Raw genomic sequence first — 13,794 nt, forward strand, 5'->3', positions numbered from 1 at the left:
GCAGTCTGCTGCTGTCTAACATACCAGGCCACCATGACCAAATCCATCACCCTGCAGTGGAGAAATGAAATACAATCATATCATCAGTTAGAATTATTTGATCGATAACACACATAACAAAATAGCCACTTACCTTCTCTCCTTTCTGACCCTGTGAACAGCAACAAACCGGGAATGAGGATTCATATAAGACACGGTATGATACAGTAGCTGTAGTGAGGATGTAGAGGAAGTGTTTACCTTGCAACTAAGAGGACAGGGCCCTTCTGGTTTACTGAGAGCTTCTGGGTCATCTGTAGGTGTGTCCAGTTGAGCAGACTAGGACAAAGACAAATACAAATCTGACTTATGCAGTATGTATTGTGAAAATAGCACTCATAATCGGATCTGCACGGCACACCTCATCGTGTTGTTTGAACTCTGATTGTAAGGCCTCGCTACAGATGCTGCTGATAAACTCTCTCTCGATGGTTGGAAGATCGTCGAAATCACTGGCAAAGAATATGTTCTTGTAAGCGGTGGGAGAGGCAATGGTCCTCAGCTCCTCAATATCTGCATGAGCAATGCCGATGGCCAACACACTGACACCTAATACACAAATACACATTAAAACAAGCATTCATTCAGCCTTATACTAAGGTGTTACTAAATTATGATGAAGTAAATAAACACATGATGCCTCTCAGAATTTTAGGGTCAGTACATTTTGTATTTTTTGAGAGAAAACTGAAATGAATACTTTTATCCAGGAAGGACACATTACAGTTTTCAAAAGTGACAATAAAATAATAATAATAATAAAAAATAAAAATCTTTATTTATTGATTTTTCTCTGAATTCAGAATTGTGAGAAAAAAATTGTGAAATATAAACTCAGAATTACCTTTCTAATTTTATTTTTCATCCCATGGTGGAAAAAAGCTTCCAAAGTGAACAGTTCTTTTAAATTATAATAATATTTTTAGTGCTGTCAAACGATTAATCGTGAATAATCGCATACAAAATAAATGTTTTTGTTACATAATATATGTGTTTGTACTGTGTATATTTATTATGTATATATAAATACAAACACATGCATGTATATATTTAAGAAAAATATGTTATGTTTATATATTAAATATATTTATATATAATATAATATGAATATATACATGTATAAACGTAAATATTTTAAAAATATATACTGTATGTGTGTGTATTTATATATACATAATAAATATAGACAGTACACATATATAACGTAAACAAAAACTTTTATTTAATCGTTTGACAGCACTAAATATTTTCCAATATTACAGTTTTTGCTGTATTTTTGAAGAGACTTATTGATAGATAAGACGAGTATTGATATTACTCACCCAGAGCATGTGCTATCCTGGATGGTGGCTCTACGTCATCCTGTGCTCTCCCGTCAGTCAGTAACACTAACACGTGAGGGACTTCCTGTCTCATACCCAAAGACTCCTGAAACATCTCCCTAAGGACATAGCTGATCCCACGACCTACACACACGTTTACAATCATCACATTTTAAATGAGACGTCACCCTTATATTTAGCATTAACGATTTTTAATCTTTGAATGTGTTTGTGCACCTGTTTTTGTGTTCCCCCCTCCGTAGCGGACTTCACGGAGTGCTCTCAAAACGGAGTTACGGTCTTTGTGAGTGTTAAAGTTGAACTCGATTCTGGGCTGATCACTGTAGTGAACTACTGCTATCTAAGACAAGTTAATGAGATAATTTAGTCCACACTTACAGCACATCAGATGTTTGTGCTCATCATAAGACTACAGATTCAGCGACTAAAACAATGAATCATCCTAAATGAGGCGGAAAGCCTTTAATTTAGTATAGCGCATTAGCATGTCCTACCTGTGTTCCTTTAGGTCCTATAGAGGGGAAGTAGGTGACGATTCTAAACAGGAAATCTTTCAGCTTGCCAAAGTTATTAGTTCCAATGCTCCAGGATTCATCGACCAGAAACACTATATCTGCCTTCACCCTGCCACACACTAACAGAAAGAAGCACACAATTCATTCACACTGTATAGGTTTACATTGTGTTGACAGTGCAATAAAATGTCTACACTTCTTAAAAGCATCACATCATGGGAAATCAATTATTAACAGTTTAATAGTGTGGTATATTTCAGCACAGTTGTAAAGTTGACAATGTAACGCCTGTTAGAAATAGTTTTTGTTTCAAATTTTACATGCAAATGGGGCATTTACAAGTTCAAAAAGGCAAAACAATGAAAGCAGCCTGTTTTATTCTAAGGGTCACTGGGAGGGTGGGAAAAGGGCATGAAAACTAAACAATGAATGTTTCTGGTGCATAAAACCTTAAATTTACATTTTAAATGGATATCAGGGAAAATATCTAAAATGTAAAAAAAAAAAAAAAACTCTTTAAAACATGACTTTAGCAGAAGCTTTTATAAATTTTACTAAAAGAAAAAAAAAAAAAAGATTAAGACCCAGTTTAATCGGAATGACCTGGTCCAGGTGGAGGTGTCTTGACAGACAGGGTGGTTTGGTCATTTACTGTGGTAATTCTGGTCAGTGCTGAAGCCGTTTGGCCAGTGGTGATCTGAGGCCTCACAGCGAGTCTCTGAGTGGTAGTGGGTGCGCTGGGGGCTTTGACCAATGGGGTGCGAGCGTTTCTGGTTGTGGTTTGGAGGGGCAGGTCATTGATTTTGGTATTAGCAGAGACAGGGGCCGGCGTGGGACTCTGGACAGGAATGAGACGAGGAGTTCCCACTGTAAGACAATCACAAAAAGTCCTGAGCTCAAACAAACCAGTTTTGCTTTTACTATAGACCACTGTTCAAAGATTTGGAGTCTCGTATGGCCACCAAGGCTGCATTCATTGATCCAAAACACCGTATAAACAGTAAGATTGTGAAATCTGTTGATATATTAATATATATGAAAAAAGTCTCATTTATTTCTGTGATAGCAAAGCTGAATTTTCAGCAGTGTGTTTTAAAAATATACTTTCCAACAAAAACTTTTCCTTCCCCAATCAGCATTCAGCACAAAGACTCTTTTATGAACACAGAACATAATTTACACCAGTTGTGTCTAATACACGAATCATGCCTTACAATATAAGTGCAACATTATAAATGAATAATAGCAACATTTTAAACTATAATGCTACTGATATTTGCAGAGATAAGGCCTTACAGATCCTTTTAGTGATGGTCGTGACCGGACCCTCCACTTCCCCATAAAGTGGTCTGATGGAAAATATGTAAGTTCTGCCATACAGGAGATCTCGGATCTTATAGGAGGTGAAGCCAGAGCTCAGCAGATCAGAGGAGATGTCCACCTCTATACAGAACATAGATAGATAATTGCATTAGCACAAAATAATGTCAGCATGAATGTGACAAAACAGGTGTAAGAAACAAAAAAACTGGAACATCTGGGAGAGTCTGTCGTCTGCAAAAAAAAAACAGTTTAAAACACTTCAAGGACACAGCGACTTCCAGAGTTCTGTCTCTTATGTGTCATAAACTAAAATAAAAGTCCACATTTAAATTCCTCATAACCTTCATGCTCATGCAAAGCATGAACAATCCTCATTAGAAGACCCTGTTGACGTCATCAAGATAACATGAATGAATCACAGATCGCTTCATGACCTTATCTACGCTGTCTATTCTCTTTTTTTTATGTCTTGTATATCAGACAAATCGGCTTTTGTGAGAAGAACTCTTATTACAAGAGCTTATCTGAAATTAGTTTTTCCCTGCTATTTAGCAACACTCATTAACAAATAAAAGGTTCTAAACCATCTGAGCAGTGCTGGAGCCTAAAGCCAGGTATCAGATAGGTTAATCTACTGTAATAAAATAATCTATGATATATAAATAATCTATCATCTTTTAATTAATTAATTTATTTTTGCATAGCTCCATTACCATGGATTATATATAATTTATATACATGCTTCAGGATATTTTTACACATTGAAAGTCATGTGCGTAAATGAAGGTGAAGTCTGTCTGTAAATATGTTTTTTTAATGTTTCTGACCTGATATATGTCTCCAGGACAGCAGGTATCCAGACGCTCCAGTTACACTGGTCCAGTTTAGTACAGTGCTGTTGTCGGTGGTGTTCAGAGCATTGAATCCAGTCACCTTGGGCAGATCCACTGTAACACAACAGCAACATTAATTCAAATACTTATTATATGCACATTTACATGAAGACAAGCAGGTTGAAATATTAAAAGCGACTCACATGTGCGGGCAGTCACCATTACCGGACTTCCCTCTTTGCTTCTGACCACTGCAGAAACCTGGATCTTGTATGCAGAGCTGGCAGGCAGATCAGTGATGGTGAAGGACGTGGCAGAAGAAGATACAACCTCACTCTTTTTTTCTCCACCTAAGAGAAAAAACACAGAATAGCAGAGTAAAGATGATGGATTGTAATAAAGTGTTAATTGTAATGAGGGCTGCTGGTACCCACCATGGAAAGGGGTCCAAGTGATCTTGTACCCAGTGATGCCTGGTGTTTTCTTCCAGGCCAGTTTGAATGAGTTGGCACCAATGTCCACAACTTTTACCTCCCGAACCGTCTCAATCAGCTCAGAGTCTGTCAAAGAGGCTGCAAATGCATAAAGGTAAAACAATTAGTAACACCTAGTTTTCATTGAAATAATTCAAACATAAGTATTATATTTTTCTATTTTAAAATGCATGCATTATTTAAAATGTATTAAATTTTAATTTATTCATAGTATTTTTTTTTATTTTTTATTTAATTTTATAGATATTAAATCCAGAGAATATGACTCTTGAGTAATGATAATTCCAGTATGTATGGCATATTCAAGTCAAAACAGGTTAAATAAATTATTTTATGGTATTAAATATACATAGGTGATGTTATTTGGTATTTACAGTTTTTATACAGTGTTTGTTTAAGTGCAATGTAGCTGCTTTCTGCTTTTCACAGTGTTGTCTGTGAAACTGTGAAGATGTGCTGATAACAGTGAAGCTGACAGCAGTGAAACACACACTGAGCTTCAGTAAAAATACTGCTCTATACAGCTGTGGTTGCTAAAGATGGGGGCTCAAACACAGGAGCTGTCAATCAATCTCATGATATCCCTCAATCCCATTGGAACAATGGGAGGAACATCCCCGGACCCTGACTGTCTGAAGTGCCTAATTAACTGAGCAGAGTTTTCTTCTTAAGGCTTTGACATGTGCCTGTTCAACAGTTGTCATTGCAAGAAGACACAGAGCCAAACTGAGCAGTCCAACCAGACTAAAAAGAGTCAAGATTTGTTGCTACAGCTTTCCTACAGAGTGAAAGGAACAAAATAAAACACTGTGGAAGACTTAGTACAACACAGACAACAATAAAAGGAGCAGCATACCAGTACAAAGAGGCTGCAACTGTGAAAAGGTGAAATTAGCAAAAGTAAAGCAAAAATAAAAGCGTCTTAGAGAAATAATCTAAGTTCCGGATTTTGGGTTTGGGTGTGTTTATTAACACAGAAATAACTCTAACTAGTCCTTTGTTTTCTTAAAAAATTGGTATGGCGATGCACTTACAATGAAAGTGAATGGGATGGAAATGGGAATGTTGTAATTTTATAAAACCGTGTCAATTCTTCTGCTAAAACTTGGATATAACTTTACGTTAGTCACACCTAAAATCATGTTAACACATTGTTTATATCTATACTATGGAAATGGTGAATATTCTAATATTTACAAATTGTCTCCATTGTAAGTGTTTCATTGTAATCCAGATGTTGTTCATGTAATGAACTCAGAATCTTCTTTTAAATGAATGTTTGGGTGTCTTGAGACAGAAGGACATAGTTAACACATCCAGAAACAATATAAAGAAGGTTAAATCAAATACTTTGGCTATTTGTTTTTTTTTCTGAATCTGTGAATAAATGAGTGAACAGTACCTGTTTGCTGTGAGAGAGTGATTTCTGGTCCTTCTGTGTTGCTGTAGAGAGCGTGAATGCTGACAGAATAAAGAGTTTGTGGCTGAAGACCAGTGATGCTGTGCTGTAAAATGCTGCGGTCAAGATACCGACTCTGAGGACTCACAAATTCTGGGAGAGAACATCAACATTGTAAAACCTTTTGGAATATATCATAGTTTAATGGGCCTTATTAAAATAAATTAGACAGATTTATTTCCAATTCAATGTTTTATCGTGCAATTTAGTATAGGGTTATAAAATGTACCACCAGTTTTTACCTGAACTCCAGGTGAGTTTGTACTCTGTGGCCCCTACAATAGGACTCCATTCCACATCGATGGACGAGCTGGTATATGACGTCACTTTAAAATTTGAGACATATCCGAGAGGTGCTGGGGAGGAGAACTTATGACATGAGACCCAACCAACAAGCACAAATATATAAATAATCACTGTCAGAATGTGTTTATCAAGGAAACATGACAAGGTGTCGGGTCACTCACAGGTCCTGAATGTAGCGGTGATGCCCGGACCAACCACAGAACCAAAGAGAACATAAAGGGAAAGCACATACTCGGTGTCATGGACCAGATTCTTCAGAACATACTCAGTAGTGCTGCCATTCAGAGCCAGCTGCCTGGGCCGATCTCTCCCTATGAACTCTTCACATACATAAATACACACAAGTAAGTATATATAAATGGCTAAAAAAGTATATATCATCCAATATATATAAATTTTATTATATACTGTGTGTGTGTGTGTGTGTGTGTGTGTGTGTGTGTATATATATATATATACACACACACACACACAGTATCTCACAGAAGTGAGTACACCCCTCACATTTTTGTAAATATTTTATTATATCTTTTCATGTAACAACTACAGCTGCACGATTCTGGATAAATTGAGAATCACGATTTTTTTTGTCTCGAATTGAGATCACGATTCTCCCACGATTCTGAACTAAACAAAATAGTGTGTGACAATATTTTTGCTGCTGTCTATTTAAAAGTGTTTAATTAATTTGAATGAATAACTAAACATGTTAATATATATATCTTCAACATATATTTAAATACACCAATTTGTAATATTACAATTTTGAAAAAATGGTTTGAATGAATGATTGACTCACTCATAAATACTTCACTTGTTTTATTTATTAATGGATTTATCAGCGTTTTTGAACAAATCTCTTGAATGATTCAATGACAAATATGTTTTAACAGTCACTAGGTGGCAAAACAATGCAATCGACACATTATTTGAAGTGCCAGTTACTTTCAAAAAGGGATTTACTCTATTTACTACATTTACATGCGCACGAATAATGTAAGGACTTAATCGCATTATGATGTTTACATGTCGAGAGCAAAGCTCTTCAATCCCGTTTACATGCAATTTCCATTATTCTTATTAGGCTTATTAGCCTAATAGTTGTACTTTTTTTTTTTTTTTTACTGCCTGGGGTACGTTACCCACTGCACAGCACAAATGATGGACTCAGAAAGAGCAGGTGTGTTACTGGCCGCTGTTTTAATTTAAGTCTAATGCAAAACACTTTTATATGGTTGTATTCCATGTTTTGGCGCCATAGAAATGCGACGGCAATTCGTTTGCTTACGCTGCCGTCGCGTTCTGCTCGCCGTTTCTGGATGAGGGTAAGGAACAGAGACTGGTGGCAGGGAGTTGTGTTTTCCCGAGAAATGCGATGCTTTCTTCCCCGCCATCGTTTCTAATCAGTGTTGCCAACTAATTTTCAGAGAAAGTTGCTAAAGGAAGGTCAATTTTTTTGCGCGATGACGTCATTGCGTAATCACGGCGCAAAATTGTGTCTCAGCAAAAATATATATTTTATATATGTTAATTTAGATTTGTTTGTAAAATAATATGCATAATATAATATTAAAATATAAATAACTGTATTTTAAAAAACATTTAATTATTGAACACACACATTTTTGAATGATTACAATTTAAGGTTTTGTTTTTTTTAATAGCTAGTAAACTAGTAATATAACACATTCTCAACAATTATGCTTTAAGCAGTGTATTAGTAGTTAGTGTGCTACACTCCAAGAAAAGGCTGTAAAAATAGGGCATAATCTTAATGTTAATATGAAAGAATTTTACGTATTGGTTTTTTACCTGCATTTTAAATTACGCATTGTGTTTTCGGGTTACAGGGTTACAATGGAAAATTACTAGTAGCCTATATTCCATTTTTCTTACATACTAACTGATCAACAATCGCAAGTATAAGCTATAACAAAGTGTAGCCTATCATAAATTAACAATTATTCAGTTGTTATTATTATTATATTGAAGAAATGCAAATAGCAGCTAATTCAATTCACTTGATGTGTGTACTGCTAGGCATCTTTGGTTTTCTTTTTGTGTAATTTGGATGGAAAATGTGTGTCTTTTTATTGTCTGAGTCACTTATCAAAAGTTGGTAAAAGTTGCCAAATAAATTTTTAAAAATTGCTAAATTTGTTGCTAGGTGCTTTTGGAAGAAAAAGTTGCTAGGGTAGTCTGAAAAGTTGCTAAATTTAGCAACAAAATTGCTAAATTGGCAACACTGTTTCTAATCTGCCTATTATTACAGGTGTCGTGCCATTCATGTCACGAGCGCATGCGCACTTTGGTCAGAGCGGCAATACCTGAGGTGAGGTACAAAAGGTGTTTACATGCCTGTATATTTCGATTAAAATCATCGTACGCCACCTATGTTAATATGATTATGCTTGCTGCGATTATGAGCTTAATCGCATTATTTAAATCGAAGTATTGAGTTTACATGAGATAAAGTTTAAATCGCAATATTGCCAAAATCTCATCGCATTAAGAGGGTGCATGTAAACGCTGTTTATATCTGAACTGCAAACTTTCATCCCAGTATTTCTGTGATGATATGAATGACTATATAAGACAGAAATAATACTGTGCAGTTGAAAAGACTGTTTGTGAAGCTGTTTATTACCCAAACATGTTAAATGTCTGCTCTCTGTCTGTGGCAGCGCGAACGCAGATTTGAACGTTGTATGATTTTTTTCCCCAAAGGTTTAAGACACGGGCGAATCGTTGTCATTTAAAATTGAGATCGTGTGGGTGTTTGAATCGAGATCGCGATCTTTTAACGATTAATCGTGCAGCTCTAGTGACAACACTGAAGAAATGACACTTTGCTACAATGTAAAGTTGTGAGTGTACAGCTTGTATAACAGTGTAAATTTGCTGTCCCCTCAAAATAACTCAACACACAGCCATTAATGTCTAATTAATGGCCACAAAAGTGAGTACACCCCTAAGTGAAAATGTCCAAATTGGGCCCAAAGTGTCAATATTTTGTGTATCCACCATTATTTTCCAGCACTGCCTTAACCCTCTTGGGCATGGAGTTCACCAGAGCTTCACAGGTTGCCACTAGAGTCCTCTTCCACTCCATGACGACATTACGGAGCTGGTGGATGTTAGAGACCTTGCGCTCCTCCTCCTTCCGTTTGAGGATGCCCCACAGATGCTCAGTAGGGTTTAGGTCTGGAGACATGCTTGGCCACTCCATCACCTTTACCCAGCTTCTTTAGCAAGGCAGTGGTCGTCTTGGAGGTGTGTTTGGGGTCGTTATCGTGTTGGAATACTGCCCTGCGTCCCAGTCTACGAAGGGAGGGGATCATGCTCTGCTTCAGTATGTCACAGTACATGTTGGCATTCATGGTTCCCTCAATGAACTGTAGCTCCCCAGTGCCAGCAGCACTCATGCAGCCCCAGACCATGACACTCCTACCACCATGCTTGACTGTAGGCAAGACACACTTACCTGGTACAAGACATACTCCTCACCTGGTTATCGCCACACACGCTTGACACCATCTGAACCAAATAAGTTTATCTTGGTCTCATCAGACCACAGGACATGGTTCCAGTTATCCATGTCCTTAGTCTGCTTGTCTTCAGCAAACTGTCTGCGGGCTTTCTTGTGCATCATCTTTAGAAGAGGCTTCCTTCTGAGACAACAGCCATGCAGACCAATTTGATGCAGTGTGCGGCGTATGGTCTGAGCACTAACAGGCTGACCCCCCCACCCCTTCAACCTCTGCAGCAATGCTGGCAGCACTCATACGTCTATTTCCCAAACACAACCTCTGGATATGACGCTGAGCATGTGCACTCAACTTCTTTGGTCGACCGTGGCGAGGCCTGTTCTGAGTGGAACCTGTCCTGTTAAACCGCTGTATGGTCTTGGCCACTGTGCTGCAGCTCAGTTTCAGGGTCTTGGCAATCTTCTTATAGCCTACGCCATCTTTATGTAGAGCAACAATTCTTTTTTTTCAGATCCTCAGAGAGTTCTTTGCCATGAGTTGCCATGTTGAACTTCCAGTGACCAGTATGAGAGAGTGAGAGCGATAACACCAAATTTAACACACCTGCTCCCCATTCACACCTGAGACCTTGTAACACTAACGAGTCACATGACACCGGGGAGAGAAAATGGCTAATTGGGCCCAATTTGGACATTTTCACTTAGGGGTGAACTCACTTTTGTGGCCAGCGGTTTAGACATTAATGGCTGTGTGTAGAGTTATTTTGAGGGGACAGCTATAAATTTCCACTGTTATACAAGCTGTACACTCACTACTTTACATTGTAGCAAAGTGTCATTTCTTCAGTGTTGTCACATGAAAAGATATAATAAAATATTTACAAAAATGTGAGGGGTGTACTCACTTTTGTGAGATACTGTATATATATATATATATATATATATATATAATTAATATATTTATATTTGTATAATAATTCATACAACTACACATCAACATTGTATATTTATATTTAAAATATATATATAATTTATAATAAATAATAAAATAAATCTTCCTTTCATGTTTCATGACTTTTTAAAAAAAATACTTAACATCTAACTTCTAATTTAGTCTCTCTAGCCCTCTGTTTCTTTCCCCTTTCTCCATAAACTCATCCTCAGACTCATCTATATGTATGTGTCAGAGCGTGTGGTATGAGTCACAGAGCTCTCCTTCATCAGAATGTTCTTCCAGGTCGTTCTTTAAAGTAGATGCCCGCAGCCCATCACAGTGACAGAAAGGAGTCACTTTCAAAGACTCTTCTTTTGGAGGTGCTCTGAGGTGCCATCAATTCATTTCTCTCACACAGAGCCCCAAACTTACACACACTTACACACACACACACACACACACACACAAATTCTCTTAAACACACAGATAAAGTTGACGGCATGAGTCATGAGGCGGCACAGCGACACCTCATGTTGTCACCAACCTGTCGCTTCCATGAAAAATAGACTATAAATCAGAGAGAGAGGAAATGAAAAGGGAAACAGACTACAAAGTGAAACTGGAAAGTGGAGAACGGCCAAATGCAGGACAAGGAGATGGAAAAAAAGGTACTTATATAGGTACCTGCAGTAGGGCCCCAGGCCAATCTGTAGCCTGTGGCTCCAGGTACAGCGTTCCACAAGGTAACAGCGCTGCTAGTGCTCACCGCAGACGCTCTCAGGGTCTGTACTGCACTGCTTTCCACTGAGACAAAGAGAGAGAGCATCAGCATCTTCATACGTGGTGTGATTAATTAGCAGTTGTAGCTTTTCACACTCAGTCTGCACTATTTTCAATGTCTAGCTGTTTTTAAGACACTGTGTTGAGTTAAATAGCATATATTGAAACCCCAGTTCCATTGTGTTGGCTCCATCCAGCTGTTTTGGAAAGCAAGCATGTGTCCTGTGTAAATGGCCCCTTATAGTTGACGTGTAGCACTCACATGTCTTAGCTTTGGCAGAGGTAACAGGCCCTTCAATGTCCACAAAGATGGGGTTGATGGTGATGGTGTACTCTGTGCCAGCATGCAGGCCCTGCACCATGTAGAAATTAAAGTTGTCTCCCAGGTTCACGTTTTCTATGTGTCCCTCTGCGGAAATATGGAAGTAGAGATGTGCATGTGCATTATGTTTTTAAATAGACTGCATTTAATATTGAAGCAGCTCAGCTTGTTACCTGATGATGACCAGGTGAGTCTGTATCCTGTGGCGCCTCTGACAGACGACCAGCGGGCCTGAACTGTGTCTGTTGTGGCGTTCTGCACCAGCAGTTTATCAACTGGGACCAGTTTCACTGCAACACACAGAGAAGGATAAGTGCAGCGTTTTTAATAGGATGATAATGCATTATAAAAAATATTACTGTTTTACTAAAGTTGAACAGAAAATAAATAAATACATAAAACACAAGAGGACGTTTTATATTTTATGTTAAAGGTTTCTTCATGAAGATATGTGTTACACTGCCATCTAGTGGTTAAACCAGTAATACACAATCATTTCAAGCCAAACAATTTAATACAAAATTTCACTTCAATTATTATTATTAACAATAATAAACGATTTATAATTATAATAATAATATAGCCTACATTTTTTGTTATTTATGCATATTTGTGTCCTTTTTATTTTGTTTATGCTCTGGATATTTTATTTAGTTTTTATGTATACTTCATTTATATTTTATTTATTTGTGTATGTCTGTTTACTCAAGCTCACTTGCACTCCTTTTGTTAAAATCTGTTGGCAACACTTTACTTTAAGGTGTCCATAATACAGAGTAATTACCTAATTAAGTACTTAGTAGTAGCCATTGTACTTACATGAAACAAAATATACTTACCATGTAACTAAGTTATGGAACAGGCTGTACTTACCGTTTGTAAGTATGTAGATGTAATAGGCAGCTAATGTTACACATATGTAACAGACCGAGTCTGTTACACAGCTACTTATGTAACCAAAAGATTGTTACATATGTGTTACAGACTTAAACAATGTAATTATAATTGTAAGTACACAGACATAAGCTACTTAAAATAAAGTGTATCAAGATTGTACTTAAGTGTACTTCATGTGTATCTATACTGTACACCTTATCCAGCTGCTCCTTATTTTGATTTAACCCACCAGTACACAGCTTCAATACATTTAATACATTTCTAATTACATTACAATTACATAATATTACACAAACATAAGCTACTTGAAATAAAGTGTATCAAGATTGTACTTAAGTGTACAAGTAGCTGTGTAACAGACTCGGCCTGTTACATATGTGTAACAGTAGCTGCCTATTACATCTACATAATTACAAACTGGAAGTACAGGCTGTTCCATAACTTAGTTACATTTTGTTTCATGTAAGTACAATGGCTACTAAATACTTAATTAGGTAATTACTCTGTATTATGACACCTTAAAATAAAGTGTTACCAGTCTGTTTAAATATTTTTACACATGCATGTTGAACGTGTTACACTTCAAGCACATTTATGCTTAAATATTAAAATTGTCACTTTATGTGCTTTCTCTTCACTTGCCAAATTGCTATGACAGTCTTACAATGGGGCCTATTTTCACGATCTTGCCTAGGGCCCCACAACCCTACGGGTCAGCACTGTATATATTTATAATTATAATATACATATGTGTGTATAATATGCTGTTTTATCTATAATGTTTTGTAAAAAAATACCAAAAAAAAACTATCATGTGTGTATATAAAGTGGGCATGAAATAGGAAGTCTAAACAGAAAGAGCTTTCCTTTTTTTCCTTTTTTTTTTTTTGGACATGCACCATTGTACAAACCTTATTAGACTACCAAATTTAAGTACCTATTACCATGATGGTACAGAGGTATGGTGATTATTCAGTGCTATGGTACAGTACATAAAGTTTCTGATGCCATCATTGTGGTACTGTATTATTTTGGAAGGGCCGAATTTGTACACGAGGCATC

At 36.9% G+C, this 13,794-nt stretch overlaps 1 protein-coding gene across 11 annotated transcripts in view; it reads right to left on the bottom strand.

The window, feature by feature from the left end:
- The window catches only part of col7a1l (collagen type VII alpha 1-like), a 65,236-nt gene that overhangs the window by 37,785 nt on the left and 13,657 nt on the right, over positions 1-13,794 (bottom strand). For 10 of the 11 annotated variants that reach the window (XR_009270623.1, XR_009270624.1, XR_009270625.1 and 7 more), the window contains exons 11-28: positions 12,009-12,125; positions 11,776-11,922; positions 11,418-11,537; positions 6,474-6,632; positions 6,249-6,362; positions 5,950-6,099; positions 4,488-4,625; positions 4,257-4,403; positions 4,048-4,167; positions 3,194-3,340; positions 2,501-2,764; positions 1,877-2,016; positions 1,599-1,722; positions 1,362-1,505; positions 401-588; positions 241-318; positions 134-151; positions 25-51 (exon numbers count right to left, since the gene is read on the bottom strand). Coding sequence is in view for 8 of the 11 variants with exons in the window: in XM_058772601.1 (XP_058628584.1) it covers positions 25-51; positions 134-151; positions 241-318; positions 401-588; positions 1,362-1,505; positions 1,599-1,722; positions 1,877-2,016; positions 2,501-2,764; positions 3,194-3,340; positions 4,048-4,167; positions 4,257-4,403; positions 4,488-4,625; positions 5,950-6,099; positions 6,249-6,362; positions 6,474-6,632; positions 11,418-11,537; positions 11,776-11,922; positions 12,009-12,125 (2,342 nt within the window). In the remaining 3 variants the exon portion in view is untranslated. Of the gene's footprint in view, positions 1-24; positions 52-133; positions 152-240; positions 319-400; positions 589-1,361; positions 1,506-1,598; positions 1,723-1,876; positions 2,017-2,500; positions 2,765-3,193; positions 3,341-4,047; positions 4,168-4,256; positions 4,404-4,487; positions 4,626-5,949; positions 6,100-6,248; positions 6,363-6,473; positions 6,633-7,600; positions 7,773-11,417; positions 11,538-11,775; positions 11,923-12,008; positions 12,126-13,794 lie in introns of those variants that run through there. The other variant, XM_058772608.1, reaches the window with a different exon arrangement.

Source organism: Onychostoma macrolepis, chromosome 04 (assembly GCF_012432095.1).
Source record: "Onychostoma macrolepis isolate SWU-2019 chromosome 04, ASM1243209v1, whole genome shotgun sequence".
Classification (NCBI taxonomy): Eukaryota; Metazoa; Chordata; class Actinopteri; order Cypriniformes; family Cyprinidae; genus Onychostoma; species Onychostoma macrolepis.